Below are 27,758 nucleotides of genomic sequence, written 5' to 3' on the forward strand. Positions count from 1 at the left end.
CATTAGCAGGACTACACTGCAGCAAGGGCAGCTGGGGGCCCAAAGGTGAGGACTTTCTGAGCCATGTGACCCAGCTCAGCAAACATATGGGTAACTAATTGAGATGGGCCAAGGTGTTGAGGTGCTGAGGTCATGTCAAATCAAAACTAAAATCCTTAGAAAAAAAGGCCATATTGTATGATGATCTTTTAGATATCCAGCAGGGTTTTTTATACATTATGCATGCAACTTAGACAAATTGAGAACTACCCTCACTGATATTCTTTACTTTAGCAGGGAATAGCTTCTGTGATTAAGGAAACCATCTGTACAGTCAGAGCTGAAATCTCAGAAAGAACATCAAGAGGTATTTCAGATCCTATCTGCTGTATATAAGATCATGTTTTAGGAGCTCAGTAGGGATGGGAGATTAAATGATAAAAAAAAAAAAAAGAAAATTTCATTTCAGGAGAAAAGGGCAGATCAATTTGACATCCGTGTTTCTCTTATGTTTGGTAATGAAACATCTCCATCAATGAGAGAGAAATGTGGGAAATTTATTCTAACTAGAGAGTCACTGGGTTGTTTCTCGTGAACACATTCTCATTTCATTCATGGTAACTTCAAAGGGTACAATACAAGGGTGGAACTTTAATTAAAACATGGATACTTTATAAAAGGACAGTCATTTAAATAAAAAAGTAAAAAGCTTGTATTTTTACAAAGGGAAAAAAGATATTGCTTGAAATTAATCAAGCGCAATCAGGAGTACTTTTATACTCACATATCTGCTGGAACCATCGTAGTCACATCTCTCAATTTTGCCAAGGCTTCCATCTGAAAAGTAGAGCTTCTCTGCTTTGTGGTCAATAGTCAGTCCGTTGGGCGTCAGGATGTCAGAACTAATGATAATCCTCATGTTCTTGCCTGCTAAGGTGGATCTCATGATGCTGGGTCTCTGCTCATTCCAGTTGGTCCAAAACATCAGGCTAACATGTGAGAGGACAAACAAACCAAACATTTAGTTACTAACAAGCTAGCAGAGGAGGGTCTGACTAGTCCACACAGTATTTCAGGATGGGGAAAAAATGGATTCTTGTTTATTGCAGTTTCTTTAAACCAATCCTGGTCGTCGGCGGTGCTAAGCGTCAAACTGTGCCATGGTGCCTTTGCAAAATAGCCTCGGGAAGGAACTTATTTTGGTGGAATGTGTTCGTTGTTTTAGTTGTAACAGAAAAGTCAGATTGGACGGATAGTCTAGCTAGCTGTCTGGATTTACCCCGCAGAGATCTGAGGACCAGGTAACCATAGTCCTCAGAAATCTACCAAGGTTAGAATTACAAGACAAAGAAAGCGGAAGGTAATGGGACATCCAAAAAGAGTGACATCCGGCAGAATTTCCAGCAGAAGAGGAATCCCAGAAGTGGAACATTGTGGATATAGACTACTAATTAGCAGATAACTCTCTTCCTTTGCAATTTAGCAATAGAAATTGGCTTCATCTGAGTGTGTATATGCCAGCAGAGACCCCCGCCCTCGTCAAAAGAAGCACTATTTCACCTTTCACAACACCTGAGCAAGAACTACAAAACAAATATGTGTAGTCTGAAAATTAATTCAGGGAGCAGGAATGATAGCTTTTTATCACAGCCGCCATTTCAACATGTCAACCAGGGAACTCCCTGCCATGCCGGCAAAACAAACCCAAATGAAAAGGGGAATGTTTCTTCTCTTCGCTGGAGTTTTGCAGTCGTGCCGCCCAGTTATCAACATGTTGCAGAGACCTCCTTGGCCTGTCATCGGCTTCCCCTTTTATCCCTGAAGGAGCTCATCACTGATAAAGTGTAGCTCAGTTTCAATTAAATAAAACGGATTAGCATCACACGTTGCGAGACGAAGGTCATTTATTCACTTTCTCCTCAGTGAGGACTAAGAATATAAAAAACACAGATAATAGCAATGGTGTAAATAAATGAAAGATCTATATCTCAGTTTTTCCAGGGTTGCAAGATGGAAGGTGCACATTTCAAACACACAGCTATGCAGATAAACCAGATCTAAAAATCCTTTTTAGCTCCTGGGTTCTCATGTCACACTATGATGAAGACATGGAAGTCCACCCTAGTGTGATAATAAGGATTTCGGTCAGAAGTCGCAACCAGGGACTGCTTATTAATCACGGAGTGAGAATTTTAATTATCAGACAGTGCTTCTGGAGTGTAATGGATATGGTGCCAAAGGATATAGTCTGAGGTCAATAAATGAATTTAGTTAGTACATCAAAAGCAGAAAGATGCTCACTCTTTTCAGACTGCTCGCAGAAATATTTTACATTCATGAATATGCAAGTGCTCAATCTGAACTTCATGTGACAGGAATACTGAGGTGTTCTTTTTTTAACAACAGACAACACCTTTTCCGAGAGAACAGGCACACACATTTAACTGTAAATCAGGTTGCAAAAGGCTATGGGTGCCGTTCAGAACTGACAAAACACACCTACAGTGCAAAAAATGCTAGCCGAAACACAATCTATAAAGAAAACATCATTGTTGAAAAGCAATAATAGGGTCTTGTGAGGGGAAAAAACACACACACTTATCGCTGGTTTCGTCTTATTTTGTGGATTCTCTCAAACTACTACAAACCACAACGTATTACAAAAACATGATTGGAATCATTTTAAATAAGCTATGGTCAGAGTCTAATATTTTTTGTCACTTTGTGACTCTGTGAAAGGTGCTATTTCAAATAAACTTATGGTTTTATTTATAAATTTAAACACTTTGTCTTAATGTTGCAACTTTTAGTCTTGCTTAAACCTGTGTATTTTTATTGTACATTATTTGTATTGTGTTTCTGTGTCGTTTTAATTTTGTTCTCTTCTGTATAACACTTTGGACTGCATGCTTGCATAAAAGGTTGTATGAATAAAAGGTGTATGAATAATGTTGACTTGATATTCTTAGGTTCTGATTTATTGTGGATTAACTGACTGATACAATCATTTGTATAGAATCATTCATAGATAAAGTGAAAGACAGAGTGTTTACGGATTTAGAAGAGCTACTCACTTCTGACACTCATCCAGGGCCAGGACGTGTGGATGGTCGTCCTCCGAGAGAGTGACCACGGGCTGACGGCTGAAGGCGCCGACTCGCTTCTGGTCTATAGTTTGTCTGGTGATGGTGGAGGTGGTGGAGCTAGTCCAGTACAAGGTGTCCCAGGCCCGGTGGTAGGCAAGGCCCTCCACTGAGCCCACATCTAAAGGAACAGTCACATAAGACCTCTACTTAACAAAAAACACACATGATACAAAATATGTAACTGGATTTTTTTTTTCTTTCATAAATTTAGGCCCAGGGAGCATGTGTCGATATCATGATGTGTGGCCTTTAGGTAATGTTATCAAACTGAATTAAAGCATCGAAGTTATTCACTGCCGTCTGGGGGCTACTAAACTGCAAAGTTGCCTGGTTCAGATATAGGTACAGATATTGAATTTGCTTGTAACAGATGGCAGGCTCCAATTGGGTTAGAATAGGGATTTCTGTATGTTTCCTTGGTGATTGACAGGGGAATGACTTCACGCCTCACTACACTAGGCAGACAACAATTTGTTGATGCAACAGACACTCAGGAACTGAATGTGTTTTTATTGCGAACCAATTTCCCCAACAGAAAATATAAAAAGGCCTTTGCAGCCTCCCAGGTGCAAGAATGGACTGACAGGGAGGAGACCTCCAGAGAGAGAGACAAAGTGATCCCACATAGAACACCTTGTCTATTCAGTGTTAATCATTTAATGTAAATTCAGTTTTTTAGGCAAGATTTTCATATATGACCTACTGATAATGAGCTCCACTGTTTCAATATTACACAATAATTAAAAGGCAGGGTTGGTAACTATATCAAAACACAACCATATATATACTGTACATATACTTTTTGTCATATATTCTTTACAACCTAACAGGAATAAATAGGTTAAGGGCTCTGAAAAAGAAGCCATCTGTAGCTGCTGTAATCCTGTAAAAACGCCCACCAATCACTGCCTTGCAGTCCGCATAGAAAGAACCAATGAAATGCCTCCTTGCCTCGCTGCTGGTACTCTCTACCCCTCCTGTGTACGAGCCTGAGCTCCATGTGCGTATATTCGGTGTTTGCTTACTGGTGAATGGAACATTTAGTAAATCTGCGGCCATTTCACATTTTCATCTGGCAATGCATCCCCTAATATGGCTTAATGGTGAGCAAGTGGTTGATACTAGATAACTTTCTGGCTGTATTCCCTTATCTAAAACCCCATAGACGTTTTTTTAGAATACTGACGACACTACCTGAGTCAGCCGATCACTAATTAATAGTTTGCAATAAAAGGCGTCTGGCAGCATGGAGTTTTTCACAAATTGTTGGCAGGCCAAGGGAGTAATTAATGGGGGACATGGAGTTTAATTAGGGAAATATGGATGATTAACATCTTCACCTTTCCTCAATGGCGTAATGCAGGCAGAAACTTTTGAAGGAAAATGGAAAAAAAAGTCCTGCTTTTATAAACTGTAATGGGTTAGAAGCTGCTTAAAGGTTCCATATTGTAAAAAGTGAGATTTACATGTTTTTTATGATTATAAAGCGGGTCAAGGTACTGTATAAATAGTGGAAAAAAAGTATCAAAGCGCTTAATCCACGGAGAAATGACTTCAATGTATTCAATAACTGTGTCTTCAAAGAGTCTTCAAGACTTCCGTAGTGTTGTGTGCAGAGAGTCCAAGAGCTGACCAATCAGAGCAGACTGGGCTTTTTTGGAGAGGGGGCTTAAAAAGACCAGCGCTAAAATTTACCGTCAACAAACCGGTTTATTCAGCAAGAGAGTAAAAAAAAAAAGTCTTTTGAACATAAAAGTAAGTAAACATTTTCTAGTAGAAACCCAAAATATAATTATGAACCTGAAAATGAGCATGAGGTTGGACATTTAAAGACGGGAGTTTAATCAAAAGGAATATGAACCAGATGGATGTGTTGCTTTCACATAACACCAAATACGATAATTAAAGAAACAAGGAATTAAAGGATAATTAAAGAAACAAAAAAAGGTCATGGTACCCTAACACAGTTGCATGCAATTTAACAGCCTACAAACAATGTGTTACCATTCCCTAATATAGAACTCACAGGCATGTATTATGCATTCAAAGACTAAATTGTACTCAAATTGCACCACTTTGATTTTGCATTTCACAAGTGCCAAAGTGTGAAGGGCACTTTCAAACCCCAACAGAGGGTACTTATAACCATTTGTTTATTTCTACACGATAAATAAATAAGCAGAAAGCTCGCTCAGCAGGGGTGTGAGAGATAGGTCGGGGGATCACTCTGCCAGTCTCCCAGTTTGTTCTCCCAGTAGGAACTTCACATGGCAGAGGATGCTAGCCGAGCAGAACAGAGGGTTTTGCTGTTCATCTGGCTCCAGTCATGCTTATCAAGACAGGACTGACTGGGATTTAGTGAAGGAATAGAGAGGGATTGGCCCCATCATTTAATCGATGGCAGCCAGTAACCAGAAACCTTTCAAACGTAGACATTTTACTGTTCGGATTTAGTATTAAATGGTCTTTTCAGATGAGTAACGGTAGTAAAAAAAAATAATTAATACATACATGCCATTCATGCCACGCCACCAAGGCAGCAGCTTCAGTCTGTAAAGTGCCTTTACTGGATCTGCACAGCGACAGTGCTGCTCTGTACTACAGGCGCATGTTGGCAGTGCTCGTCAGTGTTGGGAGTAACGCGTTACAAAAGTAACGCAATTACAGTAATGTATTCCTTTTTGCTGTAACGCAGTAACATAATGCATTACTAATTACATTCCAGTAATATTATACTCGTTACAATCTCAGTAACACAAGTTACAACGCATTTTAACGCAACATTTAGTGGTGTTTTGTTTTTTTAAAGAATTCACCAACTGGCAAAATATTTCTTCACAAGAAAAAAAAAAGCCGTGAGGATATTTCCTGTTGCTGTATTCGATGGTTGAGGTGACTGCAGAGACGGATACATTTGCGAGATGGATATTATTTCCAGGAGTTATTACGCAGACAGCAGATATGCCGAGCTGCTGACAGATAGAAACATGTCGGAAATTAATGTTTAGGCTTGCTACACGTAATATCATAACATTTTATTAGCCATGGAAGTAAGTTTAATTGAGTATTTTCATTTTCTCCTACTTGGGAATTGTACATATTACTTCTATTTTATAGCTTTATTTAATTAGCATATTTATGTTAATTATAAAAAATAATATAAATAATGTTTGCAGTATTAAAGTAGATAAAGAGGAGACTTCATTGATCCGGTGGTGCCAAGTTATTTTGGTGAAAGTAACTCAAAAGTAATGCAAAAGTAGTGTAAGCATTACAATTCAGAGACAGTAATATTGTATTATAACTAATTACTTTCAAATGACAGTAACTAGTAATCGATGATGCATTACATTTTGAAAGTAACTTGCCCAACACTGGTGCTCACAGCGTAAATATGCGATTCTGGAAGCAGGCAGGTGCTTAAAGCGTAAGTGAAGCGACTGTATTGATTGAAGATGGTAATATTCCTGTGCAGTCAAACCTGGCCACCATGACACCAGTAATCAGAATCAGAATCAGAATCAGCTTTATTCGCCAGGTATGAGGACACATACGAGGAATTTGTCTTTGGAGCATTGTTACTCACACTGTGCTTACACATACATATCAACCAAAACAGAAATATACACACTAATATAGACACAATATATACATACTCTAAACAGAAACAATATAGAGGCATGAGTGCAATGAAGAGATCAATACAATTATTTAAATGTGCGTAGTGCAAGGGTACTGGGATAAAATAGTATTATGTTATTATATTACAATATGAACAGTATGAACAGTTCTGAAAAATAGGAAATGAAAATAATGAATAAATAATAAAATATATAATTGAGATGTGAGAGTGGGAATGATGAGTAATACTAAATTAATACTGAAGCATCAGAAGTGTATGTGTGTTGTGGGGACGTTGTGATAATGTAAAAAAACCACTCACTTTCTGCAATAATAGATCTTCCGGTCCAGTCGTCGTTAATCATCTGGATGTTTCCAAAATGGACGTCACTAAAAAAGATGCGGTTGGTCCGAGATGTCTTCTGACTGAAGTCAAAGGCCAGGGCTATGACATTCTTGAAAAAAGCTGGATTTTCAAAAGGCTGGACAGGTGAGTTGAGGTCATTCTCATCTGAAAGGTGGATGCTTTTTAGAATGGTTCTCTCAGAGAAAAGTAGATAACCTTCGTAGCGCTCACAGGCAAAGCCGTCATCTGCCAAGCGGCCATGGGCGCAGGAGCAAGTCCGGCGACCACTACCCAGGTGGAAGCACAGCTGCTGGCAGCCTCCATTGCTCCTGGCACAGGGGTTTGTACCTTAAAATACACAAAGAAGAACATGTTCAATTACTGATTAAACATTAGTTTCTGCCCCCTTGCAATCATGTTAAAATTGAATGTGACTAATACATTACAGGTGAAAATCAAAGGTTCAGTGTAGCAGCCACAAAGTACTTGCAAAGTGGATTTTATAAAGGGCCTTTAAAAACTAAGTACAGGCAAAGACTGTGATAAAAAAGTAATTGCGTGAATCGATGTGACTATTAAAGTGAGACCTCTACCTTTTTCTCTGCCTCTATTAAAGACTGTCACATCCTTCAAATTGACCCCCAGACCACTCCTCATGGTCACAGCCTCACTGGCGTCAGTCTTGAGGCCACGTCGGATTGAACCGTTGGAGTGAGCCCTGAAGTACAGCCGGAAAGAGAGAGAAAGAAAGGGGGGGGTTGACAAAGTTAGATAGATAGATATAAAGATGGATCGTTTCATTTGTCAATGGTGAAGCAAAATCCAAGACTGCAGTCAACCAGTCCTGAAATGCATTTCAAGTTGTTGAAGATAAAAAATCCGAAAAGACTAAGGACTTCTCTCCATTGTGGTCTGCTTTTTTAAAGGGGCGAGAAAGAGATGATTGATCTGCAAAAAAGGTTAAAAACATACAAAATAGACAAACAAACCAAATAGATGGGATTAATCATTTAACAACTATTTGTTAAACAATAGTTTAAAACCTGTCTCATTCTGTTGTTGCATCAGAGATTCCACAACACTACACTACTACAGGTGTATGAAAATGTATAAAGCGACACATTTGACGAAAAAATAAAAAATGCATCATTAAATTTTAAAGGTGTGCTTAACATTGACATAAGGGTGAGGAAGGCTTGATAACACTTAATTCTGCAGAGAGTAGTTACAAAAATTGGTGGTGAACCTCACTATGAGGATTCTGTTTATTCTGAAGTAAAAGGGTTATTGTCAGGTTAGTATTATGGACTTTGCAGGGCATTGAATGTGTGTGCATTTATGAAAATAATAAATTACCTGTCAGACCAGTAGATGTAAGGCCCAAACACAGCCACTGAGAAGAGGTCTACGTTGGCCACTGACAGTACAATCTCCCGGCTCTCACCTGTTTCAAGGTTGATCCTCTCGATCTTATCTGTGCGGGCGTCGCACCAGTATAATGTATTTTCCTGGAATGTAATTTTAAAATGCATATCACAATCCGAACTTCCCAGGCAATATCATAGTTCAGCCACAAAAGAGATGAGGTAGGAAGTACAGTATGTGGGAGTGGAGCGGAGGGGTAAGAGGTGATAGTGTTTGTGCATCCGTGTGCAACTGTACCTCGGAGTCTATGGAAATCCCATTGGGCCACATGATGCCTGAGTTGACCAAGGTAACCTGGTCTGAACCGTCCAGACGGGAGCGACCAATACAGGGGTTCTGGCCCCATTCAGTCCAGAAAAGATACCTGGCAAGCACAGCAGCATCACAAAAAAACACACTGAATTCTGTACATGAAAAGAGAGTTAATACAATTAAGAAATACCTGATTTAATTGGAGAATATTAACAACTGTTTTCTGAAATGTTCCCTCAAATTTGGTTTGGTCAATGGTGTGACTAAAATGTATACTGGGGTATATTATTTAAAGTTGAACAACAAACGTTTCCATCTTTGATGACAGTAACTATAAAAAATGTATATGATAACAGTACATTTTGAACACTCTAAATGTGAAATTAATTATAAATATAAAACTTTATTTAAACTATCAGGGTCAAAAATGCCTTAAAGATATAACTTAATAGAACACCTCTGTTTGCATTACTGCCAACACACTAAAATCAATACAAATGCAATAAGCCTATAATAGTCAATAGGTTTGGTCTGCCAATATCTCGGTTGGACATTAACCAAGATATTTCTCAGTCAGCATGACCAACTTGAGAATGTTGATTTGCTTGCTAACCATCATTAAAGGCTCTTGTCTACAGTAAATGCTTTCCAAACCATTTCTACAAATGTCTACAAATAGTGCAAACATTTTTTTGAAAACACAAAAAGCCTGGGCCTACCCTTTCTGTGGATGCACAGCGATGGCCCTTGGCTGATCAAGTCCTTCAGATATGACCACTGAGCGGTATGCACCATTCAGACGCGAGATTTCTATAGATTGAAACCATGGTCTGTCCAATAAAGGTTTCCTGTGTAGAAAAAACAGAAAAAGCCTGGTGTGAATACAGCAGTAGTTTATTGATCCTCACGGCCACAAGGTACATGAGAAGTAGGGCTGAATGACTACTCGAAAATGTATGGAAGCTCTTATCGACTTTCGATATTTTCCATGCCGATACTTTCAATAATTTATTCCTGTTGATGAGCCTTTTATCTCCTTAAAAATATTCTACCTCGTGTGTAGTCATGTGACTTTGCCCGGACCAGTCAGCTGCATGGAAAGCGTAATGGAGGATAATAATCCAAACACATAGTAAAAAAAAAAGCAGTGTCCGTTGTCTGTAAACCTTTTGGCTTCAGAAAAGATGATTTAGAACGTGATTAATTAGCTTTTATATATCGTCATCAAGGTAAGATGTGCAAATAATTGTGATTTGGATTTTAGTTAATTTCGTGCTGCCCTAATGAGAAGGTGGCATCATGATTTTACACATGTAATACAATTAAATAATCTTGCACACGCTGCAAATTATTTTATGTGGAAGATATCCAACTCTGCCATGTAGGCTCAATGCTTTTTTAGCAATTAAAGGAAACAAACACAGCTAATTAATGCCATAACTAGAAGCAGTGCATGTAATGTGATTTTTTCACCAATCCATACCAAGTTGACAGTAGGGCTGAAACGATTCCTCGAGTTAATCGAGTAATTTGATTACTAAAAACCCTCGATGCAAAGTTATTCGCCTCAAAGTTTTCTTTAATCATTGTTTTCGCACGGATGATTATTACTGTCGCACACCAGGCTGACGCTGCTGTTGACACATGCCATGATGACTGGGGGCGCAGATTACAAATGAAAGAAAGATAGCGCACATTATGAGGGGCTAAGAGAAGAGACAGAAAATGTGCAAAGTTTTGGAATTATTTCAAACGTAATTAAAACAAAAAGACCGTACAGTGTGTCTACTGCAAAATCAAGCTAGCTTACCATAATAATAATAATAATAATAATAATAATAATATAATAATAATAATACAAAGTCAATGCTTCATATCTCAACATAAAACATCCAGTAACTTAATCATTCATTCCACGAAGCGGACCAGACAGAAGTAAATCACAGAGTCCTATGTACGATGAAGCAACACCAAACACAAGTACCACCAAAAACAAAGATGCAAAAATGTGTGGTGGTGACCAAAATCTGATCTAAAGAGCTGACTTCTTGACTATACCTTTGAAAAACCGCTGATTGTTGCGCCCTCTTTCTTTCCCTCTCTCTTCACAGAGAAACAGCTGATCAACGATAGCTTATGTGTAACAGAGCTGTGTAGCATTGTAATCAAATATATAAATGAAAATAGTTTAAGTATAACTTAAAGTTAAGTTGCCCAATCAAAGGCTATGTTTATTTATGATTAATGTATACATGTCTTAGCTTGAGGTTGTTTTGCATTTCAGTGAACTTTTTCTTTAAAAACAACGTAATATGGAATTAAATGCAATTTTTAAAGATATTATTGTATGTAACTTAGGCAATACAAATTTATTTTTTTCCATAATTAAACCACTATGGTATATTTTTGCTTTTCAATAAAAAAAAAGTATTTCTTCTCTGATTACTCAATTAATCACTGGAACAATCAGAATAATAACCTTTTACTTAGCTTACATGGACTCATACATTTTGTACTCATTACCTTCTCCTAATCTTTCTTTCTTTTGTGAAACTGTAATTTCTCAACATGGTATAACTAAGGTTTTAAACATTTGGTATAATAATATGGACACTGGGTTAACTAATAATGTGGAAATGGTTGACATATTGGAAACATTGTGTGTGGACCTCTTAACTCTGCTTATGGGATTAGTACTTTTAATGTTTATTCATTTCTTACTTGTTTTAGGACCTACATTTGGCCAGGGTGGGTTAACTGGACTAATTTGACTAAAATGTAAAATATTTTCTGTTTGTGTTTGTACCTTGTTGTAATCCTTTGAATCATAAATAAAGAGATGAAAAAGAATACTCGATTACTAAAATAATGACAGCCAACGGAAATGGAGTCCAGTGCCCAGTGAGGGTCGATACTAACCAGCGATCCAGTCAACAGCGATGCCTTCCACCCGGCTGATGCCGGTCGTAATGATGTCCTCCCTCCACGTCTGATCACGTTTGGCGCGGGATATTCTGTTCAAGCCCATGTCTGTCCAGTACACGGTGTCATTTCCTGCAAAACATACAATACAGTTAATGACAAGTGAAAATGTGATGAATGCGGCTGCCACAAAGGTATTTATGTCCTCAAACAAAGCAGCTCATGAAACCCCATTTTACTGCAGCAAGGCCCATTGCACCAAATGTTCTGTGGGACTATAAAAGTATGATGGTGAAAATACCCACACAGTTCATCCAGGGCTCTGTGTTGACATACAGTGCCTGAACAGGCAAGGCAATAGTTGGCCAAATTTTACAGGGCAGTATATTGCCTCGTGCAAAACACGGTGTTGGTAAAACGGTTACAGACCCTTTCTGATTTTACAGCCCCATTACATAAGCAAATAAAACAGTGCGTAATTTATTTATGGTGCAGTCGTCAAGTGCATCTCCATGCATGCCTGTCAATTTGGCTCTGTACAGGTTGTCAGGAGGTTAGGTGGCTTTATACTGTACGCTTGTTTGTACTTTGTTCATTTCCTGCTGCCTTCACACTCTGTTAACACATAGCACACATATGACAGAATACAGCTCTGGGGCTTTTCATCTGTTCTCCCCTGGCAGCTGTGATGACAAGTAAAAGATGCGCGAGAGCTATCGGCTGCTCCTCTTGATGGACTTGATAATGCATCTGCATGTTCAATGGCCTAAAGTAATAACAGGCAATCTTGTTCTTTACTTTGGCGATGTTTAATATTGTCTCGGACTCGGCTTATTTTTTTCTTTTCCAAAAGCTGTGGTCACACATCAAAATTGCTATCGACCTTTGAAGTCCCGCAGATTCAGAATCAGATTTCAGTCTCTCTTGATAGCTATTGGATAACAGACAATTACTTGTGTAATGAGTGACTTGTTGTTCTCCCGAAGAGAAAAGGTCCGGTTAAGTGCAGTGCTTACTTTACATAGACTCACCTAAAGGATTATTAGGAACACCATACTAATACTGTGTTTGACCCCCTTTCGCCTTCAGAACTGCCTTTATTCTATGTGGCATTGATTCAACAAGGAGCTGAAAGCATTCTTTAGAAATGTTGGCCAGTATTGAGAGGATAGCATCTTGCAGTTGATGGAGATTTGTGGGATGCAAACACAGGGCTCCCGTTCCACCACATCCCAAAGATGCTCTCTTGGGTTGAGATCTGGTGACTGTGGGGGCCATTTTAGTACAGTGAACTCATTGTTATGTTCAAGAAACCAATTTGAAATGATTGGAGCTTTGTGACATGGTGCATTATCCTGCTGGAAGTAGCCATCAGAGGATGGCTACATGGTGGCCATAAAGGGATGGACATGGTCAGAAACAATGCTCAGGTAGGCCGGGGCATTTAAACCATGCCCAATTGGCACTAAGGGACCTAAAGTGTGCCAATAAAACATCCCCCACACCATTACACCACCACCACCAGCCTGCACAGTGGTAACAAGACATGATGGATCCATGTTCTCATTCTGTTTACGCCAAATTCTAACTCTACCATCTGAATGTCTCAACAGAAATCAAGACTCATCAGACCAGGCAACATTTTTCCAGTCTTCAACTGCCCAATTTTGGTGAGCTCTTGCAAATTGTAGCTTATTTTCCCTATTTGTAGTGGAGATGAGTGGTACCCGGTGGTGTCTTCTGCCGTTGTAGCCCATCCGCCTCAAGGTTGTGCGTGTTGTGGCTTCACAAAGGCTTTGCTGCATACCTCGGTTGTAACGAGTGGTTATTTCAGTCAAAGTTTGTCTTCTATCAGCTTAAATCAGTCGGCCCATTCTCCTCTGACCTCTAGCATCAACAAGGCATTTCGCCCACAGGACTGAGGCATACTGGATGTTTTTCCCTTTTCACACCATTCTTTGTAAACCCTAGAAATGGTTCTGCGTGAAAATCCCAGTAACTGAGCAGAGAGATCTGAAATACTCAGACCGGCCCGTCTGACACCAACAACCAAGCCACGCTCGAAATTGCTTAAAACACCTTAAAACACCTTTCCCATTCTGACATTCAGTTTGGAGTTCAGGAGATTGTCTTGACCAGGACCACACCCCTAAATGCAGTGAAGCAACTGCCATGTGATTGGTTGATTAGATAATTGCATTGATTATAAATTGAACAGGTGTTCCTAATAATCCTTTAGGTGAGTGTATCATAATGCCTATATGATATTACATTGGGACTTTACACCCTTTGGGGTTGATTAATAGAGACTACTGCCACCTTCTATCATTACCTACAGTATTAGATAATATGAATACCAACTACTATGACTGAAAGTCTACAGCCATGCAAGCGACTTCTGTAAGGTTGAACTTACGTAGACATAGCTATGCTTTGAGCTGAATCCTAAAGTCAGCATGACAACAGGCTCACAAGGAAACTGCTAACACGCAGAATTGCGGATTTTCCGTAAGTACAATGTTTACCATGTTCATGCTAACATACTAAACTGATTAGAGATTAGTTTGTTAATTTGATAATAAGCAAATGCGCTAACTCTTAATAAAATGTGCAGCTGAGGATTGGACTCTATTATGGAATAACAGAAATAATTAGTGCAAGTATTGGAAAAATATTAACCTGATGATGGTGCTAGATGGGGGAAAGATACTTGTTGATTGATTGCAATTCATCCTGATGTACATTAATGTGTGTACCAAATTGCAAGGCAAACCATCCAATAGTTATTGTGAAATTTGGCTGAAAACCACATATTTCAACCTGCTTGGGGTCCTAAACTCAAAGTCAGGGGATCATCAAAGTCATTTTAATTCATCATCTGGGAATTGTGAATATTTGCAACAAATGTCATGGAAACCCATCCAGTAGTTGTTGAGATAATTCAGTCTGGAGTGGTGGACTGACCATGGCTAAAAAGAAAACCTTTTCTGACCTTCTGACATTGCCGTGTAGATAATTTGGGTTTTATCTCCAGAGAGGAGGATGTCACCCCAATTGACTTATGTTGGCAAATAGAATTTCAATTGGGGTGTTCATAGCATAGAAAAACAATATATAAAAACAAAACAAAAACAATGTCTCTGTAACTCAATAATGTAACCCCAGACTTTATTGCAGCCAGTCTTCTGGTATTATATTAGATAATGGACTCTTTTAAGTGACAGCGTAAGTGTGTTGATCTCTGCCTCTGCCACAGCTGTCGGTTAGCAATATTATATCAGTTTTAGCGACCTATTGCATAACATTTATTGTTTTGTTTTATGCAAACCTACATAAGGAAAGCAAAAGAATATATGTGAAATTACCCAAGCATATATTTTGTATCTGGTGGTGGTTTTACAAAAATAATTGCTGCAATAGTCTTTGCACCGTTGTGTGTATGTAGTTTGTTTTCGTTTTCAGCTGTGCATATGCAATTTCCGTTACACAGCTTTTGTTATAATGATTCACCGGCAATGTATTACATATATGGAACGCTCCCAACCTATAGTATATTCATAGCATTTTTTGGTGTAATACATCTTTAATTCTTATCATATATATATACAATGTGGAAGGAAGCAGAGATGTAACAAACGGTAGCACAAACTCCTGGATTCATGCTTTGCAATGCACATTACGGTACCTTCATTTGATACAATATCCTGGGAATTGCTTTGTGTTTCAGAGGGTTGTGAGGAAAGAGTTATTCATGCTGAGGTTCCCCCTGTAATGTGAACTTATTACTCTTTCATCTATGCTGCACTCCACAGGCCTACAGACCATTATTCAAAAGGTTTGAGGCTAGTATACCAAAGACCTTTTGATTTCAGTTGAGAAGGAAAGGTTTGTGCTGTAGAATTTAAAGTGTTGGGGTGTTGCATGATATACAGTACGTGATTTAGCAACTTCAGTGCATCTACTACAACCACAAATACACATATATATATATTATAATATATATATATATATATATATATAATATATATATATATTATATATATATATATAGGCCAAAGGTTTAGACACACCTGCTCATTCAATGTGTTTCTTTATTTTCATAACTATTTACATTGTAGATTATCACTGAAGGCATCAAAACTATGAATGAACACATATGGAATTACGTACTTAACAAAAACCTGTGAAATAACTGAAAACATGGTAGCCACCCTTTGCTCTGATTACTGCTTTGCACACTCTTGTCATTCTCTTGATGAGCTTCAAGAGGTAGTCACCTCAAATGGTTACCCAACAGTCTTGAAGGAGTTCCCAGAGATGCTCAGCACTTGTTGGCCCTTTTGCCCTCCCTCTGCGGTCCAGCTCTCCCCAAACCATCTTGATTGGGTTCAGGTCCGGTGACTGTGGATGCGCAGCACTCCATCACTCTCCTTCTTGGTCAAATAGCCCTTACACAGCCTGGAGGTGTGTTTGGGGTCAATGTCTTGTTAAAAAATAAATGATGGTCCAACTAAACGCAAACCGGATGGAATGGGATGTTGCTGCAGGAGGCTGTGGTAGCCATGCTGGTTCAGTATGCCTTTAATTTTGAATAAATCCCCAAAAATGTCACCAGCAAAGAACCCCCACACCATCACACCTCCTCCTCCATGCTTCACAGGCATGTAGAATCCATCCGGTCCCCTTTTCTCCGTTGCACAAAGACACCGTGGTTGGAACCAAAGATCTCAAACTTGGATTCATCAGACCAAAGCCCAGATTTTCACTGGTCTAATGTCCATTCCTTGTTTGTGTTTCTTGTCCCAAACAAATGTCTTCTTCTTGTTGCCTCTCCTTAGCAGTGGTTTCCTAGCTGCTATTTGACCATAAAAGCCTGATTTGAGCAGTCTCCTCCTAACATTTGTTCTAGAGATGTGTCTGCTGCTAGAAAACTGTGTAGTATTCATCTGGTCTCTAACCTGAGCTGCTGTTAACTTGCGATTTCTGAGGCTGGTGACTCAGTTGAACTTATCCTCAGCAGCAGAGGTGACTCTTGGTCTTCCTTTCCTGGGGCGGTCCTCATGTGAGCCAGTTTCGTTGTAACGGTTGATGGTTTTTGCAACTGCACTTGGGGACACATTCTAAGTTTTTGCAATTTTACGGACTGACTGACCATCTTTTCTTAAAGTAGTGATGGACACTTTTTTCTCTTTACTTAGCTGATTGGTTCTTGCCATAATATTAATTCTAACAGTTGTCCAATAGGGCTGTCAGCTGTGTATCAACTTCTGCACAACACAACTGATGGTCCAAACTCCATTAATAAGGCAAGAAATTCCAATAATTAACCCTGACAAGGCACACCAGTGAAGTGAACACCAAGGGTTTGCAGCACTATCAAAAAAGCAAAGGGTGGCTACTTTGAGGAACCTAAAACATATGTCATATTTAAGAGTTGTTTCACACTTTTTTGTTAAGTACATAATTCCACATGTGTTCATTCATAGTTTTGATGCCTTCAATGATAATCTACAATGTAAATAGTCATGAAAATAAAGGAAATGGATTGAATGAAGGTGTGTCCACACTTTTGGCCTGTACTGTGTGTATATATATATATATATATATATATATATATTATATATATATTACTAATACATGAAACCATCACACTGTTATTCAAGTTCTACACTTATACACTTATATATTTATATTGTATCACGTATGTATCTGCCTTACATTCAAAATTAAATAAAAAGTCCCTCTGTTTATGAAATAGCATACCTGCATGAAAGTCAACTCCCACAGCAAATAGTGTTCCTGTAATGGGCATGAGGGCTTCGCTGTTGTCGTTTGGGTCAAGAGCAATTCCTCGGATTCCCTCATGGATGGAATACATCAGAAATGAGTCAACACCTAAAAGAACGACGAATTACCTATTATACCCTAAACAAAAATATTAATGCGTTGCAAATAATAAATACCCTTTGACTTGTATATATTTATATATATTGTATATGTATAGATTAACGTTGTGCACTTAACAACATGCTTCACAATACGAGTAACTGCAGAACAAATAGATGCTCATAGAAACATATGTGTATATTGACAGCTATAGAATAAATATTTTGGAAAGCGTACCCTCGCAGGACATGCGGTCGCTACGTAAGTTGTAGCCAACAGTGCAGGAGCAGCTACGGGTGTTTTCAGAAGTGGGGAAGCAGAGCTGTGAGCATCCTCCATTGTTCATCTGGCATTGGTTTATTCCTGAACGTTAAGCACAAACAGCAAAAGGCAAGACATAAATAACCATAAATCAGTGTGTGTGTGTGAGAGTGTGTGTGTGTGTGTGTGTGTGGGGTTTCAGTGTCATTATCTGTGTCTTTCTGTTGTTAGCATGCTTACCTTTCTGACCCTCCCTGTCGTACACTTTCATATGAACCAACCCGCTCGTCTTGTTTCTCAGGATCACAGGGTTCCGTCCGTCTCTCTTGGTAACTGTTCCAAGCTGTGCCGATTCCTCGTCTGCCCACCAGAGTTTGCCGCCTGTAACCATCAATGTCATTTGCTGATATGGATGTAAAACACATAGACACAGATGCACTGCAAGTGCAAACTGTACTTCAGGTAATACTGCAGATGTCTTCTTCACCAATAGTTATATGCAAATAATGTTGTGATGCAAAGAACCATCTTAAAAACGCTCTAGCACAACCAAATACCAGTTCCAAGTGCAAATGGCGTGCTTCAGCTTTCATTATAATCCACAGAGGGTGGCACTCTTATGCCATAAAGCCCCTTAAGAATTGAAGCATTCTCTGAGCTGATCTAAGATTAAAGACTGGGATACCTTGTTCCCTGCTCTGTCCACCTGCTGAAAATGATGCATGCATCTTGCAGGGTTCAAACATTGTTACTTTAATGTTTGGGAAAGGTTTTCACTGGGACAAGGACTCTTCTATGCACTTCTACAATTTTTTGTGGCATTTTAGCCTTTAATGGACAGGACAGCTGAAGACAGGAAAGCAGGAAGACATACAGTACGGCCACAGGTCAGACTCGAACCCTGAGCCACTGCGTCGAGGACTGAGCCTCTGCATACGGGCTTCTGCTCTGCCAGGTGAGCTATCCAAGCCCGGGGTTAATATGCAGGGATGTGGGCACAAATGTAATTTTCAATGACATGTCTACAAATGGAACGGGAGAATGTACACATCATTTATAAATATATGACTATGGCATGCATATAATTTGTGAGCATTGATATTCAGCAGAAAGCAAAGTGCTTGGGCCAGGGCAACTGAGAACATGTCCTGTAGTATTGTGTGTCATGAAGTTTCACCACCTTCTCCCTGACAAATTGGCTGGTCGGTCTGGCTCTGTGTGACAGTCAAGCACCAGGCTTCGGTACAGTGCTGCGGTCACAAGCATTTAGTGATGGGTGTATCTTTCTAAAGAGGAACATGCACAATAGGATCCCGACCCAGGCATGCCCAGTCACCACCACACAACCCTCATCTCTGTACTCAGCAGAAATCAGTGATGCACAGTCCAGGCACTTTGCCACAGATTCTACAGACGTGACAGGAACTCTCAATTTTAAAATCCCACTGAAGTGCAAAGTGGAGAAGAGTCAAGTGGCTCCTCTCGGTTCAAAATAGACACTGCAAATGGGGTGGACAGGAAGCTGATATTAGTCCTTGTTAGAAAGGGCCAAAATTGCTAAAAATAACCATTACTAGAGAAGGCATGCTTTAAAATAGGCAGCATACATAGAAACAAAACCTATTAATAAAGCAACATAAAAAATTGGCTATTGTAAAGAATCATCTCCCTCAAGGAGTAAAACATAACTAACAAATTCATGTTCAGCAACCGTCGGCTGAGGAATTAGGCTGTTAAGCAGCAGCAGACACCACTTATGAAATGACTTACTGGTAAATACAATTGGTTGTGTTTTGTGCCAATTCAACCCTTCAGAGTAGCATTGATGGTGATGGTGTGTTATTTTATTGGGCTACAGTATATAACCGCTCAGCTAAAGATGAGAAAAGCAAAAACATTATGCTGTCAATACAACATGTTATAGTGACATTGATACTTATCAGACAATTTAGCAATTTACAAAAAAAGAATCTACCAAATCATTCACTCCACCATTCCCTTGGATGTGACACTGTTTTGTTATTGCATCCTCTTTGATTTATTTTTGAATAAAAAACACAGAAACAATTCCCACTTGCACTAATAGCTTTGGGCTCAATGTTATCCCTAAAGGGAATGAAAAAACTCATTTTCACATATCAGACACATTCGCATGAGTGAGAATGACAGTCTACATGCAGTTTACAAAACATTTGAACCCGGAGGGCATGCTAGCCTAGATTAGTTTTGCACCCCATGTTAACTTGATGCCACGGCGGCCACTGTCGAGCTGTGATTGCTCGCTTGTGGCACATCATATTCAATTTCCACCTCAACTGCTAAGTTTGATTCCAGGCAAGTCAAGGCTGATGGATCACCGACACCTTCTAAATGGAAGCCCTCACCTTTCCCTCAAGCCAATCCAATTATTACAGAGCCTGAGGATCTGAGTTGATCGGGCTTGTGTCACTAATAGCGCCTTCATTACATCTTTTCACAACTGTCTCTTACAATAGGACATGCATGAAAAAATGAAAAAAAGCCAAAAGGAAACAAACACCTCGGCATATTCATTTTAACACACTGCTGCATGCTTATCAAATTAATTGTCAGTTTGATCGATTACAGTCATTTTGCTCTCTGAAGCTGAGAGTCAGGGTTTCGTTTAGCCAGTCAATTGGAGATGTATCATCACAAAACCTTCACAAAAGAAGGTAATATTTTATTCTGCAGCAATCAGAGACAAAATGACTCCTGTCATAGAACTGCACTACCACTGCAGTAGAATAAGCTTTGCCTGTTCCTAATGGTTGTGTGCCTGCCTCCGCCTCACGGTGTGAGAGAGCTACAGACCCTAATAATCACAACCAACTGATCAATCCAGCTATTACAGACCAGAAGAGAGAATAATAAAGCAATTGTTCACATGTATTCTGCAAATCCATATTTGAATCCTAATACTTTTCCATTAGGTATCTTTGCTGAGCTAGTAAAACAAAGAAGAAACAGAGAGGAGATATAGACAACGCTGGGGCTAACAGAGTGAATGGTCACCAATGCCCTTAATTGCAGCTCTCACCATGGAGCCAAAACCCAACCATCTGCAGAAGGACATTTCTCTGAATTGGCATCGCTTGTTCCTTGTTCAGGAAAGACAGTCGTAAGCTTTCCAAGACGTCGACCGCCACCAGCCTGTTAGCGTTTCTAACAGATTTCCCCTCAGCAACCCCCCCGCTGAGAAACAATCTGGTTACGGGAGCTCCATTCTGAGAAACGTGAAGTTTGCGAAGCCGGGCGGCGTAGTTAAGTGCATCCCGGGGGCTAGAGCGGGCGAACGGGTTTATCTTATCTGAAACTGCTGGTAGGATAAACGTAATACAGCAAGATTGTTATTCACGTAGGCGTTAATGACTCCCGGTTTCGGCAATCGGAGGTTACTAAATTAATGTTGAATCGGTGTGTACATACGCGAAGTCAATGTCGGGCACCGTAGTTTTCTCTGGACCCCTCCCAATCTAACCAGCGATGACATGTATAGCCGCATGTCGTCATTTCGCCGCTGGCTATCGAGGTGTGTCCAGATAATGATGTGGGCTTGTGGATCACTGGCAGTCTTTCTGGGGAGGACCTGTCTGATTCGGAGAGACGGCATTCATCCCACTTGGGCTGGAGCAGCTCTCATTTCTAGAAACATTGACAAGTTTATTGGTGGACCTAATCCTTGACAATCCTAGTTGGGACCAGGAGGCAGAGTCCAGTCTAACACACTTCTCTGCTCCTTTATTCCAGGTGTTACCTAGTAAAAATCCCATAGTGACGGTGTCTGCCCCCCGACCATTAAAATTATTTAAATCAAATGTAAACAGAAAGGAGCCGTGCATGAAAACTCATAAAATTAAAACCACAAGTGCAATAGTTCAAAGAATAGGAGAATTAAATGTGGACTCTTAAACTCAGATCTCTCTCTTCTAAGGTGTATAGTAAATGAATTGATATCAGATTCTAATATTGATTTATTTTTCTTACTGAACCTGGCTGGGTAATGGAGAATATGTTAGTCTAAATGAGTCCACCCCCCACAGTCATATTAATACTCACATCCTCGAGGCGCAGGCCGAGGAGGTGGAGTTGCAGCTATCTTTGATTCTAGTCTACTAATTACTCTAAACCTAAACTAAATTATAACTCATTTGAAAGTCTTGTTCTTAGTCTTTCACACCCAAGTTGGAAATCAATGCAACCAGTTCTATTTGTTATAGTGTAACCGAGCACCTGGTCCATACTCTGAATTTGTATCCGAATTTGCAGAGTTTCTATCGAACTTAGTGCTAAAAACGGACAAAGTTATTATTGTAGGGATTTTAATATTCATGTGACGTTGAGATGATAGCCTTAGCACTGAGTTTATCTCTCTATTAGATTCTATTGGCTTCTCTCAAGTGTACATAAAACCGACCCACCGTTTTAACCACCCCTCGATCTTGTTCTGTATATGGTGTTGAATTGAACATTTAATAGTGTTCCCACAGAATCCCTTCCTACTGACCACTGTTTGATAACTTTTTGAGTTTATACTGCTGAACTAACACGCCGTTAGGCAAAACATCCTATACAAGATGTCTATCTGATAGTGCTGTAGCTAAATTTAAGGATGCGATTCTGTTAGCATTTAATTCATTACCAAGTCCCAAAGTAATGGAGGACTCCTATGCTATTAGTCCCTCCCAATCGATCATTTTGTTGATAGTGCAGCAGGCTCGCTTCGAATGACTCTAGACTCTGTGCCCCTCTAAAAAAGAGATAATAAACAAAGAAGTTAGCTCCATGGTATAACCTGAACTCGCAAATTAAAGCAATATCGCGGAAACTTGAGAAGATCTGGCGCTCCACCAAACTGGAAATTCTCGTTTAACCTGGCAAGATAGTCTTAAACGTATAGGAAGGCCCTCCGTAATGCCAGAGCAGCGTACTACTCGTCATTGATAGAGGAAAATAGGAACAAACCCCAGGTTTCTTTTCAGTACTGTAGCCAGCTAACAGAAGGTCACAGCTCTACTGAGCCAAGTATTCCCATAGCTCTTAGTAGTAACGACTTATGAGTTCTTCAATGATAAAATTATAACTATTAGAAGCAAAATTCACCAGACCTGCCTTTAACTGGCTTATCTCTAAACTCAGGAACGTTAGAAACAGCTGTAAAACCAGATACGTTTTGATTGCTTTGCTTCACTTGATCTTTATCAATTTGATTCAATTATTTCTTCATCTAAGCCATCAACCTGCCTCTTAGATCCCATCCCGACTAGGCTACTTAAAGAAGTTTTACCATTAGTCACACTTCACTACTGAATATAACCAATTTGTCTTTATTAACAGGCTATGTACCACAGTACTTTAAAGTAGCTGTAATTAACCTCTTCTGAAAAACCAAACCTTGATCCAGATGTTTTAGCCAACTATAGACCTATATCCAACCTTCCATTTCTCTCTAAGATTCTTGAGAAAGCAGTCGCCAAACGCTGTGCGACTTTTTGCATAGCAACAGCTTATTTGAGGATTTTCAGTCAGGATTTAGAGTTCATCATAGCACAGAGACAGCCTTGTAAATTACTAATGACCTCCTAATTGCATCAGACAAAGACTTATCTCTGTACTTGTGTTATTAGATCTTAGCGCTGCATTTGATACCTTGACCATTATATCTTATTACAGAGATTAGAACATTTAATTGGCATTAAAGGGACTGCTCTAAGCTGGTTTAAGTCTTATTTATCAGATCGATCTCATTTGTTAATGTTAACGATGAATCCTCTGTGCACGCCAAGGTTAGTCATGGAGTCCCACAAGATCTGTGCTCGGCCAATCCTGTTCACTTTATATATGCTTCCTTTAGGCAGTATTATTAGGAAACACTCCATAAACTTTCATTGTTATGCAGATGATACTCATTATATCTATCATCAAGCCGATGAAACTAATCAGTTAGCTAAACTTCAACGTGCCTTCAGGATATTAAAACCTGGATGACCTGTAATTTTCTAATGTTAAACTCAGATAAACCTGAAGTTATTGCTCTCCGACCCAAGCACCTCCGTGACGCACTATCCAAAGATATAGTTACTCTGGATGGCATACACCCTGGCCTCCAGCACCACTGTGAAGAATCTTGGAGTCATCTTTGATCAGGACATGTCCATTAATTCCCACTTAAGCAAATTTCGAGGATCGCCTTTTTTCACCTACGTATATTGCAAAAATCAGGAATATCCTGTCTAAAAAGTGATGCAGAAAATTAGTCCATGCATTTGTTACTTCTAGGTTGGATTACTGCAATTCTTTACTATCAGGCTGCTCAAAAAATCCTAAAGACTCTACAGCTGATCCAGAATGCTGCGGCACGTGTTCTGACGGGAACCAGGAAAAGAGATCACGTTTCTCCTGTTTTAGCTTCTCTGCATTGGCTTCCTGTAAAATTTAGAATAGAATTCAAATCCTTCTTCTCACCTAAAAAAAGCTCTTCATGGTCAGGCACCATCTATCTTAAGAGCTCATAGTACCTTACAACCCTGCGAGAGCACTACGCTCCCAGAATGCAGGGTTACTGGTGGTTCCTAAGTCTCTAAATAGAACGGGAGCCAGAGCGTTCAGCTATCAGGCTCCTCTCCTGTGGAACCAGGTTCCAGTTTGGGTCCGGGAGCAGACACCGTCTCCACATTTAAGAGTAGGCTTAAGACTTTCCTTTTTGATAAAGCTTATAGTTAGGGCATAGAATCGAATATTGTTAGGGAGTAGTAGTTAGTCACATAGTTTCATATATATAACTAAGGGAGACTTGGCATACAGCCCGATCCGGTTGGGGGGAGTTCTGGCCGACCGGGCTGGAGCTCTCTTTACCTTGTCTCTCTTGGTTTGTTGTAATAATAGTTTAGGACAGCTTGGGACTTATTTTGATACACTAGTTAGGGCATAGAATCGAATAATGTTAGGGAGTAGTAGTTAGTCACATAGTTTTCAGATTTATCTATCATATAATCAGAATATAATAGAACTAAAGGGAGACTTGGCATACAGCCCGATCCGGTTTGGGGAGAGTTCTGGCCCGGCCGGGCTGGAGCTCTCTTTACCTCGTCTCTCTTGGTTTTGCTGTAATAGTTTTAGACAGCGGGGACTTATTTTGATACACTGAGCTCCTCTCTCCTCTATCTTTCTATCTTTCATTATGTGCATCCCATGTCCCAGAAATGCGTGTTACTAACCTATTTCTGGGGAGTCATTCCCCGAGTCCTTATGTTCTTTTTTCACCACATGTTCCCTTGGATCAGAGAGGCTCCGAATCAGGGTAGCAGCAATCGCCATGGTCCCGCTACACGTTCTGTGATGCCATGTTCAACTGCTACACTGCGGTGCCCTGCTACGTCCTGCAACGTCCTGCTACGTCCTGCTACGTCCTGCTACGTCCTGCTACGTCCTGCTACGTCCTGCTACGTCCTGCTGTGCCTTGTAATGCCGCACAGCGTCCTGCTATGCCATGAACTATACAAAGAACTTCTACAAACTACTAATTTTTTCTATTTTTATTGCCCACTCTTCATTCTAACCCCAACCGGCCCGTCAGACACCGCCTACCAAGAGCCTGGTTCTGACCGAGGTTTCTGCCTAAAAGGAAGTTTTTCCTCGCCACTGTCGCACTGTTGCTTGCTCTGGAGGAACTATTAGAACTGTTTGGGTCCTTGTAAATTCTGGAGTGTGGTCTATCTGTAAAGTGTCTTGAGATAACTCTTGTTATGAATTGATACTAAAATAAATGAATTGAATTGATTGAATTGTCAACAAAATAAGCTCAGGATTGGGAAGTGAAATGCCTGGCTGCTGTCCTGCTGTCTTTACCCAGCCTCATTTACAGCTGACCATATACAGTTTACAAGCTATGCTCCATGGTCTGGAGCAAAGAAGGGAGGCATCGAGTGAGGATGACACCAAATGCAAAATGCAGTACTAATCCCTTTGCTCAGCAACCGTATATATAGCACACATTAATGTTGTAGCGTTAAAATAGTACAATGAGTTTGAAACGCATGTAAATATACTGTAAACACGTAGTGAACTGTAATGCTGTAACACTCAATGAGAAGTCTTTTCCACATACTTTACGAATACTGTTGTATCATTGCTGATGTATAATTTAATAAAGAGGGAACAGGAGATACTAGTTATTTTGTGTTATTAAACACTAAGCTTAATGTTAAAAATGTAATATCTGATAATATTTGATCCTGTAGATCAACATTTATAAAACAGTAGGCTAAGCCAACCATGGCATGCCTAGGTTATTAAAAAAGGATATGATGTGTGCCTTGTTAGCTCACCTGGTAGAGCGTGCACCCATATATCAGAGGCTCAGTCCTCAACTGCGGGTTTGGTTTCAACCTGCGACCCTTTGCTGCATGCCATCCCTTTGTCTCTCCCATTACATGTCTAAGCTATCCTGTCACAAATAAAGGCCTAAAAATGCCAAAACAAAATCTCTGAAAGAGAAAAGATCTCATAAAAAGTATTAAGTACACTCTCATGCTTGCACAAATACAAATGTAACAGAACAAATCCCCTAGATTGCCACCTTCTATATTTAGTAATTCATTACCATGCAATATGCAATATACTGTTGAACCACTGTGGACTGTCTCTATTTAACAAAGTAATATAACAGTACAATACAGTGCTGCTCATTCTACCATTCAAAACAATTTCCACAACATAACAAAATGTCATTAATTGTGATTGATGGAGACTAGCGAACATCATTTCACTGTTTTGCTGTACCTGCTACTGTGCAGGAACTAAGCCATTAGTCTATGTCACCTCCAGTTTTATCTCCAATTCATGAAATGCAATAATAAGGTCTCCATATAAGATACAGTCCTCCATAGTCTGTACTGCAAGAAATGCCTATATAAATGAACCAAAAAGACGTTGCCTGGAGTTGCAGACTGCTAACAGCTAACTAAACAGTGGGATTCCATTCTGCAACTGCTGTTTTTCTGCAACAGTGTGTTTATGCTCTCAGCACATCCTGCCACACATGAAATGATTAATAACAAGCTTCAAAAACACAAAGTATCACCCTGACAACACGCTTTTGTTTTTATAAAATCAAAATTACACTTTGGTCCAGACACACACACACACACACACACACACACACACACACACACACACACACACACACACACACACACACACACACACACTCTGTTCAGTATGTTTGCTCCCTTCCCATTACCCATCTTGGCAAGGACAATTCATTTGCATCACTGGGAAGCTTCCCAGTTGTCAAGATTGCAGCAGTGTGGAAGGACAATTTAAAACTGTAATTCTGATCTGATAAAAAGCAAAAACATTGAATGGCATTTTACTTTTTACCCATTTAAAGTATAGATATAAAGCCCAAATAAGCTTACTTTTTTGGTTATTATCAATAATTAAGGTTGATTTCTGTACATCACTGCACTCAATTTTATAATTATTGTGCAATGAGATCTTTGCACTCTTGTGCTGAATTTGCACTGCATGATACAGGACAGCAAAGCTTCACTCTGCTCGCTCATGATAATTTGTCCATTATCAAACGTTGAGGACAGTACCTGGTACTTTTTTGGTACAACCTCGGTCGAGGTTTTATGCGAGCTGAGCCGATACTAGATGATGGGAGTTAAAACACTGCAGACCACCGATTGGTCAGAAAGAACCATCACTAGCGCGACACGGGAAATCCTGCACAGACCCACAGAGCCATTTCAAACCAGCCAAGCTTCTGTCAATAGCGGCTGCATTATTTTTTACTCACTCAAACCTGATTCATAAAAAATGGCAGCCCTCAAAACCACGCCGTACACTACTCTGTACAAATGACAGAGCAGAGGTGCCTCCGTTTGGTTGCAGAT

At 39.7% G+C, this 27,758-nt stretch overlaps 1 protein-coding gene across 1 annotated transcript in view; it reads right to left on the reverse strand.

Moving 5' to 3' along the window:
* The window catches only part of lrp1bb (low density lipoprotein receptor-related protein 1Bb), a 203,630-nt gene that overhangs the window by 70,951 nt on the left and 104,921 nt on the right, over window positions 1-27,758 (reverse strand). Inside the window, 12 exon segments of the mRNA XM_032530345.1 lie at window positions 764-968; window positions 3,054-3,243; window positions 7,069-7,440; window positions 7,686-7,810; window positions 8,449-8,600; window positions 8,755-8,881; window positions 9,489-9,585; window positions 9,588-9,617; window positions 11,689-11,823; window positions 17,455-17,586; window positions 17,815-17,940; window positions 18,079-18,219. Of these exon segments, the coding sequence (XP_032386236.1) occupies window positions 764-968; window positions 3,054-3,243; window positions 7,069-7,440; window positions 7,686-7,810; window positions 8,449-8,600; window positions 8,755-8,881; window positions 9,489-9,585; window positions 9,588-9,617; window positions 11,689-11,823; window positions 17,455-17,586; window positions 17,815-17,940; window positions 18,079-18,219 (1,832 nt within the window).

Source organism: Etheostoma spectabile, chromosome 11 (assembly GCF_008692095.1).
Source record: "Etheostoma spectabile isolate EspeVRDwgs_2016 chromosome 11, UIUC_Espe_1.0, whole genome shotgun sequence".
Classification (NCBI taxonomy): domain Eukaryota; kingdom Metazoa; phylum Chordata; class Actinopteri; order Perciformes; family Percidae; genus Etheostoma; species Etheostoma spectabile.